General features: G+C 46.6%; 2 protein-coding genes across 3 annotated transcripts in view; one reads left to right on the plus strand and one right to left on the minus strand.

Moving 5' to 3' along the window:
• rdh8a (retinol dehydrogenase 8a) overlaps positions 1-16,504 on the minus strand; it is a 154,599-nt gene that overhangs the window by 24,435 nt on the left and 113,660 nt on the right. The gene's annotated exons all lie outside the window — the stretch shown is intronic.
• Positions 1-16,504, plus strand: part of col5a3a (collagen, type V, alpha 3a) — a 52,755-nt gene that overhangs the window by 2,564 nt on the left and 33,687 nt on the right. The window contains exons 2-4 of the mRNA XM_061845404.1: positions 8,832-8,999; positions 9,094-9,310; positions 10,527-10,689. Coding sequence (XP_061701388.1) covers positions 8,832-8,999; positions 9,094-9,310; positions 10,527-10,689 — 548 coding nt within the window. The remainder of the gene's footprint in view (positions 1-8,831; positions 9,000-9,093; positions 9,311-10,526; positions 10,690-16,504) is intronic.

Here is a 16,504-nt window from a genome sequence, read left to right on the forward strand (position 1 = left end):
TTCCCATCCAGCGGCTGAAACAATAACGTGACAAATGCCGGAAGCGAGCCAAGCGTTGTCGCCGCGTTCACAGCTGCCGCTGCTCTCTTATGAGGGCCTGCGAAGTGACGCCGACTTGGACGTAGCGCTCGGATTTCAGGTGACGCCGACTGATAACGCGGTCGTTGGCGCCGTTTGGCGTGCGGGTGCTACACGTCTGTGTTTAGTCTGAGCTGGCTTTGTATTTTTGATTTTCCTAATCATATTACATAAAGAGCCCACTGAAAGCGTCAAGCAAAACTGCCATGGATGGAAATGTCATTATTCCGTTCCAGACGCCCACAAAAACACAACTTTTGCAGTGTCTTAGAAATTAGAAAAGTAGCAGTATACAATATTATACATTATTTTAAAATGATACAGTAATACCTTAATTAAATAGAATTGAAAATAAAGCTATTATCACACTTCCTCCTTCGATGTACATTGTGCTTCTCGTTATGCTATGCGCACTTTGGCCACATGAGGGCAGCATAATACACGGTGCTGGAAAATGCTCCCCTCTCTGTTTCTCAGGATAGAAATATTCGTTCTTTGCAGAGGATAAGGAATACACGCCCGTGGGTATTATTCCATCATCTCTCCGCACGGGTCACGCTACTGTATGCGTTGAGAGATTCATTCCTAAAGGAGTGACAACACTGCCGCAAAGATGGAAATTGTTTGCATACATGCATGCATTGGTGGCGGTCATGTGGTTGTTTTGAATCCACATCGTGTGATTCTCTTTGTTTACTTTGACAGTAACGTTCAGATGAGACGTGCAAAAAACTGATTGAAGTTCGTTTTTCAAGAAATGAAAGCAGTTTCTTCTTCGTCTTTTCCTTTCGGCTTGTCCCGTCAGGGGTCTCCACAGCAAGTCATCTTTTTCCAGTCTTCATGTCCTCGCTCACAACATCCGTAAACCTTTTCTTTGGTCTTCCTCTCCCTCTTTTCCCTGGCAGCTCGATCCTCAGCACGCTTCTACCAATAAAATCACTCTCTCGCATCTGAACATGTCCAAACCATCTTAAGTCTGCTCTCTTGAACCTTGTCTCCAAAACATCCAACTTTCAGCTGTCCCTCTAATGAGCTCATTTCTAATCGTATTCGAACGAGAACCTCAACATCTTCATTTCTTCCACCTCAAGTTCTGCTTCCTGTTGTCTCTTCAGCGCCACCGTCTCTAATCCGTACATCACGGCCGGCCTCACCACTGTTTTATAGACTTTGCCCTTCATCCTAGCGGAGACTCTTCTGTCACATAGAACACCAGACACCTTCAGCCAATTGTTCCAACCTGCTTGAACCAGTTTCTTCACTTCCTTACCAAACTCTCCATTGCTCTGGTTAATTCTGATTCTGATTAGCGTGGGTTAAGGTTAGTTGGAAAAAACACCGCCACACTTCGGTGACATCTCTTCCTGTTTGGAAGCAGGAGGGCGTGTCCTACAGGGATACAACAGCCAATCATGGTGCAGGGATGCGTGTCCAGGAGCCAGTAGTACCGTATAAGGGCGCTTCCACCCTGAAAAACTCCGTGGGGATCGTAAAAGTGCTGCTCTGTGAATAATGGCAGCAGAGTTACACTTTACATGATGTACTCGGAATTTCAAGGTGCCATTTTGAATTTGCTGCCATTTTATTAACATTTGCTGACCTCATTCTTTTGAGAACGCACAGACACTCAGCAAAATGGTTCAGTTTCCGTTTGTTTTTGCATCATCTCTGTCTGCACTTGCGCGACAATGGAAAATGTGCATAAACTTCAATTCACATTTGATGTGGTCGAAAAGAGGCCAAAAAAAAGGAAAAGCAAAACAGCAAACTGGAAGTTTGTCAGGTTAAAACAAGGAAAATGGGGATTTTTGTGTCAGTCTTCTGGGTAACATAAATTAAACAGCTGTCCCCACGCAGAATCTTTCCGTCAAGTCTTTTAATGCCGACTCATGCGTTAACGCTTGATGGGCGGTAGCGCATCTGGCTCCCGGGATGGTCTTTTCCGCCCCCTCAGGCTGATTCTGTGATCACGAGGCTGACGGGTCCAACAGCCGGTGTGACATGCCCTAAAATCCAAAATCCCAAAGTCTTTGCGTTGCCTGCTTTACATTGTAAAACTTTGTCGGTTTATGAACCCCTCAAAAGTTTCACCAAGGTTGCTGGTACTCGTTTGTATACCCCCCCCCACCCCCATCTTCTTGTCAAGCACCCAGATTTCTTTTGATTTGATCTCGAGTGTCGATATCTCACCCCGGAGAAACTGAAGCGCACACACATCAACACAACACAAATACGATAAAATAGCGCACACAAAATAGGCGTTCAAGAACAGAGTAGTTGAGCCACAACGGCGAATAGTCACCACTGTTGAACGCGTGTTCCCGAACGAGCAAATATTCATCCCGGCGGGTATTCCAGGTTCGCTAAAGTTCCAGCTGGTCCAAAAATGAAAGGTGGCAGGCGTCCGTGTAGTTAGCGTTCCAAGCAGCGGTGAGGTTGGAACAAGAACCAACCTTTCTCATCCTTATATAGGTAATCCTTGAAACATTTCAGACTTCCGCGTCACAAAGGACACAAAGAGTTCGCGTCACACGGACCCAAGACCATTAGAGGAAACCGCGTCACATCATGAGGACTTACAGTGTCACAAAGATCCGCATTATAACAACGTAAAAGCATAATAGGAAAATAAAGAGAACAAAAAATAAAAATAACAGTTATAACGCGTTTACTACTGTGTCTAGATGAGACAATGGCTGGTATGCAAGCATGACAACACAGACTATCTCGGATGACTTGAAACAACGTCTGCCACGCATCTTAGGATGAACGAGTATTGAAGTGACAGCTTGTAGTCGAATGTTCATGTGCGCACACGCTAGCAGAGCGCTCACGTGGGTTTGTCCACGCTGTTAAAAGGTGTAAAGTATTTCGTTTTTTTCGGAGCAGGTATATCCTCAAGTTACCCTCCCTCAAACATCCCTTCAGGGTATTTCGCGGCTGGAAACTGTGGCCGAAGCAGAGATGATTAAAAAGGATGTTCTCGGACATTCCGTAGCCGTTTAAGAGTCGGAGTATCAACATGTGCTCGGGCCTTGAGGGGCAGGTGTTTTCTCGAAGGGTCCGGCAGCTTTTTGGCCCTCCGGCCGATCATCCTGTCAGCAAACATTAGCGAACAAACTGCGGAAAGTGAAGAATGCGCTCCCGATGTTATCCGTAACGCGTCGCTATCCATCAGCCTGTCGACGTCGGTTTTCACGTTGGCATCGGTACACCGATTGCAAGTTAACTGATATTTCTGCTACACACCAAGTTAAATAATCGCCACGACCTAAATCCGTCATAAAAAGTTAGACATGTTCGAGCAGTGTAATGAAATATTATCGACGCCTGCTTTTATCAGCGCTCTTATATTGATATTCATGACGGCACGAAGCGTATCCGCTGAGAATATGCTCAAAATCTTTCCCAGCCCTTTCCCGACCTATCGTCTCGACGCCGTCAGCGATAACCAAAAGCAGACCCGAAAGCAGCTGCAAAGCCCAACCAGTGTGATTCCGATAACCTCCTGCTCGTCGTTATGCATTCTTCGAGCAAACCAGCGTCTTGTGGCTTGCCGTTAAAATGAGCTTATTGTTATTTTTTTTTTTTTTTCCCCCAGACCCTCAAACGCGAGTAAAGAGTTTGAGGAGTAAACATCCGAGAGGAAATTGAACAAGGGCGGGGGTGGCAAATTGCTTTTCGATGATATTATGCTGATATAAATTGGCTTTGCGGAGCTACTGCGCTTGTTTTGTCAGGGCACACAGTGGATATAAAAAGTCAACACATCCCTGATAAAATAGAATAGAATGTTAATCAGTAATTTTCCTCAGGAAAGAATTCCAGCATGTAAAATGGATTTAAAAAAAAAAAAAAAACAAAGGAACGGGTTTGACTAAATTGCTAAAAAAATATTTAATTTATCCATGCAAACTTTGTATCGGTCCGTTGCGGTAAAGAGGGAGCAAAGTATAAAGGCGAAGCTCTCAATTTACTAGTTGATCTACGTTCCTACCCTCACTTATGGGCATGAGCTGTGGGTCGTGACCGAGAGAACAAGATCCTGGATACGAGCGGCCGAAATGAGTTTCCTCCGCAGGGTGTCCGGGCTCTCCCTTAGAGATAGGGTGAGAAGCTCGGTCATCCGGGAGGGGCTCAGTGTCGAGTCGCTGCTCCTCCGCATTGAGAGGAGCCAGATGAGGTCACCGGGGCATCTGATCCGGAAGACTCCCAGACACCTCCCTGGTGAGGTGTTCCGAGCATGTACCACCGGAAAGAGACCCTGAGGACGACCCAGGACTCACTGGAGAGACTAATTCTCTGGGCTGGCTCAGGAATGCCTCGGGATACCTCCGGAAGAACTGGAAGAAGTGGCTGGGGAAAGGGAAGTCTGGGTATCCCTGCTGAAGCTACTTCCCCCGTGACCCGACCCAGAAAAACGGTAGATAATGGATGGATGGAATAATCCATTAAGCCTTTCCCAACTGACTTTGCGCGAGAGGTGGTGACGACCCTGGACTGCTCACTAACCAATCACAGGGAGCATAAAGAAATTCCAGTTCAAGCTCTTCATGTGTGGTTTTGGAATCCTTGCAAACACCGGAAGAACAACAAAGACAGAAACAAAATCTTTATACACCAAACTAAATGTTCTATAGTAGTGACTGTCGTAAAGCCAACACTGGGCGTGGCGTAACTCCGCGAGGAAGTGGGTCGCAGCGAGCGTTAGTAATTTCCTAAAACGGAGAAAGTTAGACAGCCGCGCTGGCGCGGCCGTGTTCGCAGCCAACTTCAACCCTGTCCAATTGAACTGGCTCCTCTCATGCCCTTTAAAGCAAAGTATCTGGTTTGGTGCACTTGTTAGGTCTTTGAAAAGGTGTAAGAAGTTGCATGCTGATCAATACGCATTTCTAACAGCATTAACTACTACGTCATACGATGTTCAGTGGAAAATAACTTTTTAGGTTGACAAGTTTGAAAGTGTTCCAGTTTTGACTCTGGTGCATTCAGTCTTTGGGTGGAAGTCAGTCTTCCTCCAAATGAATCACAATGGCGGGGGTATCTCTCTTACACTCAGTCCACTTTCAGACTCCACACAGATTTTCAGTTTGATCTTGCTCTGTCTTGTTCTTTTTCCCAAGACTTTCTGCCTGCATCAAGATGTCAGAAAAAAAACACGAGGTTTAGAATATCAAATTCATCATTTATGTTTTTGATGTATGCATGCTGGACCTGCAGTCATGCAACTCCCAATTTGACACAGATATGAATCTCCAAACAGCAAATCTAAATTCAATCATCCGTTACCCCCCCCCCCCCCTCCGCTGTTATACAGGGTGCGGTCCAAAAAACTATGGGAAACTCCCGCTGCCCAGATTCCTCTTGGCTCGCTTTCTTGTCCAATTCCCGCTGTCGCTCCCATGTGCAATAGTTCACAGTTTACAGAGTAGCATTGTGCGCGGCCTGGTGGTATTTTTCATCCTGGCCCGGGATGTGTAGGTGGGGTGAGTCACGGCGGGATGTTTCCGCGATGATTTTGCGACACAAACACAGAGAACACATTATGTTCACGCGTGAGTCAAAGGTTTGCGGAGGAGCTCGGCTATGTCGAGCGTTGACCCAGAAGTGGAATCGGCGCTGTTGGGTGGCACTCTCGAGGGCTCCCAGCTCCGCAACTATTTAAAGCGAGCCGACGAAATGATTTATAAACTACGCGCGCAAATTCTCATATATAGTAATGTAAAGTTCAACTGCCGAATTCTTGAGCTTCTTCCCATGTTCTCTGACCTCCTTACGCAATTTCAAAACATTCTCCAGCCCATAGGGATGGAGAATACTTCCAAGCATGCTTCGCAATCTTACCGCAGAGCAGCAAAGTCAACAACGAGATTTTCAGGTAGAGGCTCCAGCAAACCATTAACATAATTGTATCGTCTTCGTTCCAAGTCAGGGTCCCCCCCCCCCCATGTCATGTTTGCCAGAACCTATCCCAGTTTATTCTGCACGCTTGGGTGTGAAATGTCTTTTTATCCTCTGCATGAATTCTAAGAGATGTAACACTACGAGAGTAACTTGTTTTTCCATGCTTGGAATTTTGCTCCACCGTCGAACATCGACTACTACGACAATCGAAAATATGCCAACAAAGGATCGAAGTACTGTACTTCATGAAGTTCACGGTGAGCGCACTGACAGGTCGTCATGTTCGCGATGAGCTATCTGTTCTGAAATGCTGATGGAGTCGCTTCAGAGTCCATTTCGTAAGGATCACAATCCCTCACATGTGTGCATGGTTACACTTCCTCCCCCTGATGTGGAAAGGAGATAAGTTTTCACGATGCAGTACAGCCTGGACCAGATGCATTTTTTCCCCATGTTGCTCCAGTCAAAAGTTAAAAAGATAAAAGAAAATGGATGATGAAGGCGTAAGGCAAAAAAATTACAATGATTTGTGTCACATTCTACGGTACACAACCGAAACAATGTCCCGTAATTACCAGGCTACAAGCCGCGACTTTTTTCAGACGCTTTCAACCCTGCGGTTTATGCGGTGATGCTGCGCCCAACATTAGTGCAACGCTACCGTTAGCGCGATGCAAGCGTTACCCTGACGCTAGTGTTAGCCCAACGCTAGCGTTAGCGCGATAGTAGCGTTAGCGCAATGCTAACGTTAGCCCGACGCTAACGTTAGCTCGACGCTAACGTTAGCTCGACGCTAACGTTAGCTCGACGCTAGCAGTAGTCCAGCGCAACGTTCACGTACCTGGTTATGAGCCTCGCTACACAGAAACTGTTTAACGCTAGCGCGGGAACGCTCTGTAGGCCGGGAATTACAGTATCTAAACATGGGAACAGTTTATTGAGAATGAGATCTGAATAACAAAATGCATTATTGAAATATTACTAAAATTCAAATACAAATGAGAGGCTTAATTTGAACAAACAACGCCACTGTGAACTGAAATGTGCCGCCTGCTATAAAAAAATGTGACCCTTAAACATCCCCGCTTGACAGTCCAGACCGTTTAATGAGATACTGACCCTCCACTCGATTACACCGTTTTTACGATCCTTTCCCCGCCGGAAATTGATTTGCAGTCAGGAATCAAACGGGAGCAACAAAAAGCTCACTCGAAGGAATCGGACTAACAAGCCGGTCGAATATAAACTTTAAGGGTTTGATAACAGACGTGATGTGATGCAAGAAGTCAGGCGGGGATAGTAAAACGCGCCGGAAAGAAGGACCCTTACATTTTAACGATGCTTCGCCTTCGAGCAAGACGGATACGGCGACCCGACTGCGCTACTCAACGATGTCGTCGTAGCCTCAATTTAACCTGCGTGGGCAAAAAGTGCGTGCCGACATGTTTGCTGTGAAGCTTTCATAATCATATGCTACTGTATATATATCACGAAAAGTCTCGAATGTATCCCGTCCACCGTGTTTGCGCCCTTTGGCTGGCGGCGCTCCACAGCTGATCCTATTTACTGCTTTGTTGCGACGCTCGAGGATTGAGAGCACTCAAAGCCACTTGGCGTAAACGTCGTTTGCAAATGCCGTTAAACGTAATGTGCCGCGTCTCGGTAATGGCGAACCCGCGCCACGTTGGGGAGGGAGCAAAAGTTCACAGGAGGAGGCTCGTTTCAGATGCTAAGTGCTAATAAGTTAGCTCAACCCGTCTCCCCAACTATGAATTGACATAAAAACACATTTGCATGCCAGAGCAACAGGTGGTGCTAAACTGTAAGGCCGTCGGACCCAAGCCGCAAGCGTGTGAAGGAAGCCATTTTTATGGAAAACAGCAAGGAATGAGAATGGGAATCGTGGCTCAGAAAGGTTCCATTGGGACTCGAACGGCAACAGTGGAATGAAAGAAATAATTGCCGAGTGCCATTTTTGGATTTGCCCGTCTGCTTTGTAGTCACAGTGGTCCTGGTTCACCGAGAGCGACACAGGACTCTACCGGCTACTTTCCTCATAAGGGTTTGAGAAAGGGTCCATCAGTTCCCCAAGGGAAAAGCGAATTTAAATTCCTCGCTGACGTCGATGTGGATTTCATAGAAAGAATTTTCGCATAATCTTCAGTGTGAGGCCTTGCGGGTGCAACCTCGTAACTCACATCTCTACATGGTTTTTTGCTCGGGCGCACTGTTCTTTTGCAAATCTAATGACTGATATTTAAAATTTTTACAGTTAAAAACTCCACCTTAACTAGTTTTGTGCCTGTACTAAGATGCCAGCTACAGGATATACCGCATAACAAACCGAATAATTAATTCAGAATGTATAATTAACCTGTTGGCGGTGCGCCGAGAGATTTTTCTAAAATTTGTGCCTTGGCTTAATAAAGTTTGTGAAACACTTCGAAATCCAAAGTCTGTAATATTGCGACAAAAGGTTGCGACATTGGTTCTTGGTGCCACTTAAGTGTCGGAAGCCTGATGCTCATGCAGCTGACAGGTGTGCCGCAATTGGATTATAAACGGGATGGTGGGCCACCCCCCCGATCCCATGATAACGCTGGTAGAAGCCCGGCCACCTGCCGCCAAATCTCACAGGAAGTCTGGCTCTTCAGATTCTTAGGAAGCAGGAAGCTTGCCCACATTCAAGACTGGCTCGCAGCCGCACCAAATCCCGCTCTTGCGGCACGGCAACAACCGGCAATTAAACCGAGGGCGACGGCCTTCGTCCCCCGCGACCTCCGTGACGTGGCGGAGCTCGTTTCCGTCGATCTGGCCGGTTGTGACGAGACTCCCGTTTCCATTCTCAGCTCATCCCGTCGATGTTCTCCGGATGCTGGAGCTGTCGGAGACCATGGAGGGGGTGTCCGTGCAACCTGGTCTCTGCGGCAGCCGCAAACAGGTGGAGGAACCGCGGCAGGCCTTCAGAATAGACCAGAAAATCCAGCTCAGTGCCCCCACCAAACAACTTTTCCCTGGTAGTAGATTTTCTTTGATATCGATTTTATGGTTGAAATAAGTATCTGCCTCCCGTTGTGACTTAGGAGCATTTCCTTTCCTCTTCCCCCCCAGAGTCCACATTCCCTGTAAATTTCTCCCTGATGGCCACCGTGCGAGCCAGAAAGGGATCGCAGTCATTCCTGCTCTCCGTCTACGATGAGAACGGCGTGCAGCAGCTGGGCCTCGAAGTGGGCCCTTCGCCAGTCTTCTTGTATCGGGGCCGGGCGACGGGGCAGCCCACCCCCGAAACGCAGCCCACGTTCAAGGACGTCGACCTGGCAGACGGACAGTACGTATCGGGTAGTGGGTCATCCGTGAGGAATGGAAATAATATCTTCCATATTTACTGCGCTCAAACTACCAGCGGGGTGTCTCTGTTTCTCTCCCTCATCCACCACAAAGTGAAATTAGGCTTTACGATTTGGCCGGGCCTAAAAAAAAAAAAAAAAAAAAAAAAGTCACTGATTGAAGCAAGCCTTGATTTTTAATGTGGGACGACAGAGTCGGGTGCCAGAACGGCGCTCGGTGAAGCGAAAGCCGCTCCCAAGGTTGAGCCGTTAACGAGAGCGAGCGCGCAACAACAACAAAAAATGACGGCAACAAGCGCTTTGTGAAAATTGGGGCAATATTTTTTTGCGTGCATGCGCATTGGAAATGTTGTAAAACATTTGGATTAGGCGAGGATGACTCCACCATTTGGATCCCGGTGTGGGCGGTGGAGGGCGGAAAGAAACCTTCAACTGTCCAAACCAGAAAGCGCACAACTCATTTTCCTTGGCAAACTTTGGGGTTATTTTGTTTGGCACACACATCCCACCCTTCCAAAAAGTTTTGCTCAATGCTGCTCATTACGTAGAACAACCTAAACCAGCAAGGTGTCAGTCACATACTCTGGCCTCACAGGTACATTCATCCCCTCGTGCTGACCTGTTCGGTTGGGCTTCAGGAGCTTTGCTGAAGCTCTTTTACACGATCAACCTCTGGAAAGAGGAAAAATGACAAAAAAAGACCATGCCTCATTTGCTAACTGGACATAGGATTAGAAAAGTGTAGCTCAGGCAGGTGAGAGGACTCCTGCTCGACAGCTTAATGATGAATTTGACACCCCCCCCCAAAAAAAAAAACCCTTAAAACTGATAGCATTTAGCCTTCTAGAACCACTCCACGATGATTAATCTTGCGATCTGAGTAGCGGAGTTAGCTAACATCAGCTTGTTTATGGAGCTAATGCTAGCTTGGTATTGGTAGTGCGGCGGTTTTGTTGAAGTTCGACGGTGTTCTTTTGGTTCATTATTGTAACTCCACCCGTTCATAACACCAGACCACGTCATCGAGGGGTAGCGGCTTTGGTCAGGGACTCAAGTGAGGCCACATTCAAATCTCGCTGGCGGATTTCAAACTCCAAACTTATCCTTTCAGGAACTATGATCAACTTTAGCATCCTTAAAATCAGGTTCCAAAGGATATCTTAAATGTGCTGCGGTTTTCGTCTTTGCTTTTTCCAGGTGGCACAGGATAGCCTACAGTGTGCAGGGCAAGACCGTCACCCTCTTTTTGGACTGCCACAAGGTCGAGACGCTAAAGCTAAGACGCGGCGAGGACGCCGTCGTCAGCGCGGAAGGCATCGTCGTATTCGGATCACGACTGCTGGATCAAGCTGTATTTGAGGTAAAGCCCTAGTCTGTGTCTTTTTCGGTACAGAAGGTTCAACAGTTCGGGTTCGACTGAAATTAGAGAGAATCCGGGAAAAAGAAGGAACTTTTTAAATATGCACGCAGGGTCACGAAAACCCATTTACGAGGCTAATGTTTGATACAGAACAGTTGAAAAATGAATTGTTATGCATGAGTCCCTGAACTAAATGTGTCCGGTACAGACACTGATGGCGGACTAATGCAAGTCATACTTAAAAAAAAGGTTGGGGGGGCCGGGCTTGAACTTCAGCATCACCTCACTGCACTTCGCTCAGTATCTGCAGTCCGAATCCGCACGCGCAAGAGGTCATCATTCCGGAGCATCTGATACGGCGTGGCATTTTTTTTTTTTTTTTTTGCATGGACTTCAAAGCCAATGGAGATCCGATTTGAAAGAAAATTCATAGTTCAAGAGGCCAGGGGGTGTCGTGGCTCTCATGTCGATCAAACGCGGGGAGGAACAAACCATTTGTGCGAGTAAAAAAAACAAAAAAAAAAAAGGCGTTTAAAAGGGGAACCAACTGGGAGATGGCGGATGTGACGGGGCACCAACGGCCTCGCCCGCTCGCGTTTGTCTGAATTGATATGAAAGCGCTTTAATAATGAGAGTCAGGACATCGCGCTCATTATTTTGGGAATGTGCGTGTGCATACTTTGAACTCGGGGGACATTTTGTCAGGCATGTGCATGGAAGGAGAAGGTGACAAGAAAAGCGCAATTGAAAAAGAACATGATGGGCAAATGTGGCTGAAATGTGGATAATTACGCATTCGTTACCTCAAAGACATGTCAAAATTTAACATTGAAATGCACGTGCATGAATGCATGTGTGCACTTGTGCGAGAAATAAACAGCACAGGAGCTTTATGGAAAATTCTGCCACCATGAAGACAACAAAGATGATACAATTTTGAACACACAAATGGGGGGGGGGGGTGTAAGACATATACAGTTCTATGAGCTCTTATGAATCCAACTTAAGTTCGAGCCAGCCGTCGTCTCTTTTCCACAGCGGCGGATGTATCCTGCCTAGAGCACTAGTGAGAATCAACTCCTCTCTGAGCTCATCACTGCGGCACTAATAGTTATTCCAGGAAGTTTATATTCCTTTTGTTTGCGCAAGTGTACCAAATAAAGCGTCCGGTGAGCTTTGTCATCCCTGGTTTGCGTGACAATGAACGATCGGCCGCACTTACGGGTATAATTCCGTTTCAGGTTCTGCTATTACATACTAATTGAAGGAAAGGCACAGGTGTAAACTACCATCAAGTTGAGAAAAAAAACCCCAAAATATATCCACCTCCTTTCTTGGAAGATGTCTGGTGTGTCCCTGGAATAGATGGCACGCCGTTCAAAGGGAACGCAGTTAAATTCGGAGAAAGCGGTTGTCAGTCCCCGTCGGTGGAAGAGAGCAGATGGCTCCCACTTTCACCGGGACAAAGACACAGATGCGGTCGGTCCTGTCGAGTGGACCGCCACCTGTTGCCTCAGGACTTGTACTGCGTGCCTTATCACTCTGCTCCACCCGTGCTGTAAATTACTTTACGCCACCGTCGCTGCATCCCTGAAGGCGTCTCACCCGTTTAAATGACTTTGCGTGCGACTTGAAGGTACACCACGCATTGCCTAAACCAGTTTCACAGTATTGAGCCATCCATTTGCTACAGCCGATCCGAGCTGACTTTGTGGTACACCCTGGACTGGTCACCAGGCAGGAACATAAACTCTAATCCAGGAATCTATGGAGACTTCCTTTGCTCTTCTGCACAACATTTGATAGAATCTATAAAGAGTCTTTGTTTACGCAGGACTCCGAGTAGTCAGACTCCGCGTCATTCCCGTCCCAAGAACCATCCGAACATTCAACATTATTGACAGCCACAGATTCAAATCTGTATGGGAGGCCGCAAACCGAGCTCCGGCGGCGGAGCTCGCTCGTCAGACTCTGCGTCATTCCCGTCCGAAGAACCATCCGAATATTCAACATTATTCAGGTCCAAATCTGTATGGACGTATTCCTCCCGTCTTCCCGATCAACCCACACTTCTATTCCTTCATCAGATGAGGATAAATCCGCGATATCAGCGCTGACAATAACTGCGTAGAACGTAACCAAGCCTCGGGTTGAGCACACGACACGTCGCAAGGTGCTATCGACCAAACCATTCATCAGGTATGTGATTTTGGGAAGACTGCTGGTGCAAGAGATGGACGAAAGGGGTGACGGTGGTAGTCCAGAACAGAATAATCCTCTGTGAAGTGAGCCAGGATTGCGGGGTTGTCTCAGTATTAGGGGTATTTACCCCTTGGAGATTGGGTGACGCAGTCATTGGTACAGCTCGTGGTCTGTCGCTAAGGAACTTTCGGCTGAGACGGATCAGTCGAGGGGGGACGTTGAGAATTTTTCGACCGTCATGTGCCGTTGGATTGTATTTGAGGAGGAGTACAAAGTATCCTGAAAAAGGGCAGTTCAGATGCTGAAGAAGTCTAAAAGTAGAATAACGCCGCAGAAGGCAGACCTGAAGAATTTCGGCTCGTCGAGTTCCGTTTGGACGATCTGACTGCTCGCTGCCACACTCGGCTCCGACACTAGCGGACTTCAAAATCAAAAAGTACAACTCTGTACTTGTGTCAGGACTTTTCTTCCTGAATCCTCGCTGAAATCTTATGAGTTCAAGCCCAGCATTTGCTTTTCGCACAAAGTTTCATAGAAGTTGGTTCAGTCCTTTTTTGCGTAATACTGCACACAAAAATAAAGAGTGATTTACTTACTGTATTACTAGAATAGGCAAAACACCAAGACAAAATCCTAATCTTTTCTAGTTGTCTTATTTGAAAAACCATGAGCAGATCCACTCCGCTCCTGCGCCAGTTGGCCCTAAATCAGGTGGCCTACAAAGCCAAAAAGTGAAAACAAACGATTGTATCGACACTTTTATTCGGATCGCGACCAAAATGTTGCGAGTTCCCGTTTTCCACATGATTCACCCATCAACGACGTTTCACTGAAATCTGTTAAGTCGTTTTTGCATTTAAAAAAAAAAAATGAAATAAAATAAAAACACTGCATCTTGGACCAGATAATGGGTAGAATTTCTTTTCCACTTGGGTGCATCCCTACAAGTGAATACTTCTGACTCCATGAGGTCATCGGTATACATCTCTGTTTGTGTACATTAAAGCATTCGTGTCATTAGCGAGAGCGAGGCCGGTGCCAGGGGACGACAGATTAAGAAGGGCTGACCCGCGCTCCGCTGTTCCCAGGGCCGAATTCTGGGGGAGGAGGCCGGTGTTCCGGCCCAGTTCTCCCAGCGTGGGAGCCGTGCGGCGTGAGACCGAAGGGGGCTCGCGCTGAGCCACTAATGTCTCTATTACTTCCAGATTGCCTCGGACCCCAAACTCACGCTGGCAAACGCAAACGCTTTGGAAACGTCGAGATGTCTCCGCGTCCACTTGAGCTTATTCATAGCCTGCTGCGGGCCTTGTTTATGTGACTCTTAACACGCGGACTGTTTAGATAGAACCGAGTGTTTATTTGCTGGAAAAATCGGATCCCTTCTCCCTTGACTAAGAATGGAAACACGTCATGTTTCTGTACAGTACGGGCAGTTAATTCTCGAGATGCCGAGCTGTTGATTTAGCGCACAACGGCAGACTTCCTGGATCGAGCTCTGTTTAAAAAGTGCGTAGAAGTAGCTCATCAATTTCGCATTGAATGATCCTGTTTGATTGATAACATGCTTATTTGGGATAAAATTGTCCAAAGCTAAATTATCCATCCATCCATCTTGTTAGCCGCTTATCCTCACAAGGGTCCCGGGAAGCGCTGGAGCCTATTCCAGCTGTCAACGGGCAGGAGGCGAGGTACACCCTGAACTGGTCGCCAGCCAATCGCAGGGCACATTGAGACAAACAGCTGCACACACAATCACACCTCGAGGCAATTTGGAGTGTCCAATTAATGTTGCATGTTTTTGGGATGTGGGAGGAAACCGGAGTGCCCGGAGAAAACCCACGCAGGCAATGGGGAGAACATGCAAACTCCACACAGGCAGGGCCGGGATCGAACGAGGGTCCTCAGAACTGTGAGGCCAACGCCTGTACTGGCTGAGAAACCGTGCCGCCCCCATTAAATGATGTTTAAATGTATTCATTTTTCTCATTTTTGTTTGTCTGTCAGTATAAATAGTGAAATAAACAATTTCACATATTCCCGAAAAAAATTATGTTCCCGTAATTCCCGGCCTACAAGCCGCACCTTTTTTCACAGGTGCTGCCGCGCTAGCATTAGCACCGCCGCCTTAGCATTAACAGAGCCACATTAGCGTTAGCACCGCCGCGTTAGCACTGCCACGCTAGCGTTACACACTGTGTACCGAGGCTTATCACCAGGTGCGCTCTGTAGGCCAGGAATTACGGTACTTAAATTATCGTAAATTACAATTATTAAAGAAATATGTAAAATGAGCGTTATGAAAACTCAATCACTGCCGTTGACGGCTATAGAAGTCAAATAGCCATTTTAATCGGAAGGGTGAGGGAATAATACTTTTCCCGCATTTCACTTTTAGCCTTTTTCGGTCTAATAAATGACTGAGCCCATTTGCCCAATTTAAAAATCACGTGCCCAAACATTTGCCCATAACTTCAGCGAACCCATAATGAAATCATTTGACCAAAATGTGCAACACGGGGTAAAAACAATTTTAGTGGTTTTAGCATCATTAATTGGACACTCTAAATTGCCCGTAGGTGTGATTGTGAGTGCAACTGTTTCTTTTTGTGCCCCGCGATTGGCCGGTGAACAATTCAGGGTGTACCCCGCCTCCTGCCCGTTGACAGCTGGGATAGGCTCCAGCGCTTCCCCCGACCCCTGTGAGGATAAGTGGCAAAGAAAATGGATGGACGGTTTCAGCATTTGGTAAACGAATGTCAACGCCTTTTACACAGAGTGCCGTTCATTTTAACAGCAGTCACAGTAAGCGGTTGCATTAATTTACTCCATCAAAAAGATTGTTTGATGATGTTGAATGCGTTATTCGCAAATATATGTATTTCACTTTAGAACTGAAGCGCAATAGGCGGTAGCCAAAGTCGTTTTCATGTTGACTGGAGCTGTGACTTTTCAAAGCGCAGTCAGTGAATCCGAGTCCATGCGCTACCGCATCTTAATTGGGCAACGATGAAGTCTGCGTGATTTTTATTTTTATTTATTTATTTTTTTTTGGGGGGGGACACTTTTGTAAGGAGAGAAACCCCGCCGGGGACGAATAATAGGACAATTTCTCTCTGTGAAGTTTTTCTTTTGATCTCTGATTGAGATTGGATTAGAGTGGATTTAGTCCCTGTTGCCCGCCCCCCACCGGCCCCCCCTCAAGTCGCTACAACTCCAGCGAGATGATGAGGGGCAACGGGTGCCCTTGCTCAGCGGGTTCCTGGCCAAAAACTGCAAGAAAAGACACTATTTGGTTAACCTTCATGCTCACTGTACTAATACAAAAAAAAAAAAAAAATGAGTGCTTCAACCGTCATTTCTCCAAATGCTTCAGGGAGATTTTTTTTTTTATTTTTATACGGATGTGCACACACTTTGCTGACAAGGCCTGTCGGGAGCACCACAAAGTAAAGATTCCCGGCTGCTAAATCCTGATTTTAAGTGACTACAATGGAGCTAAAATGACCAAAACATCATTCAGCTAATTGGATTTAATTTAGCACAAATGGCTGCCGACAGAGCCAGGGAAGTATGAGTATATATATATATATATATATATATATATCATCAGAGG

This window comes from Syngnathoides biaculeatus, chromosome 16 (genome assembly GCF_019802595.1).
Source record: "Syngnathoides biaculeatus isolate LvHL_M chromosome 16, ASM1980259v1, whole genome shotgun sequence".
Lineage (NCBI taxonomy): Eukaryota > Metazoa > Chordata > Actinopteri > Syngnathiformes > Syngnathidae > Syngnathoides > Syngnathoides biaculeatus.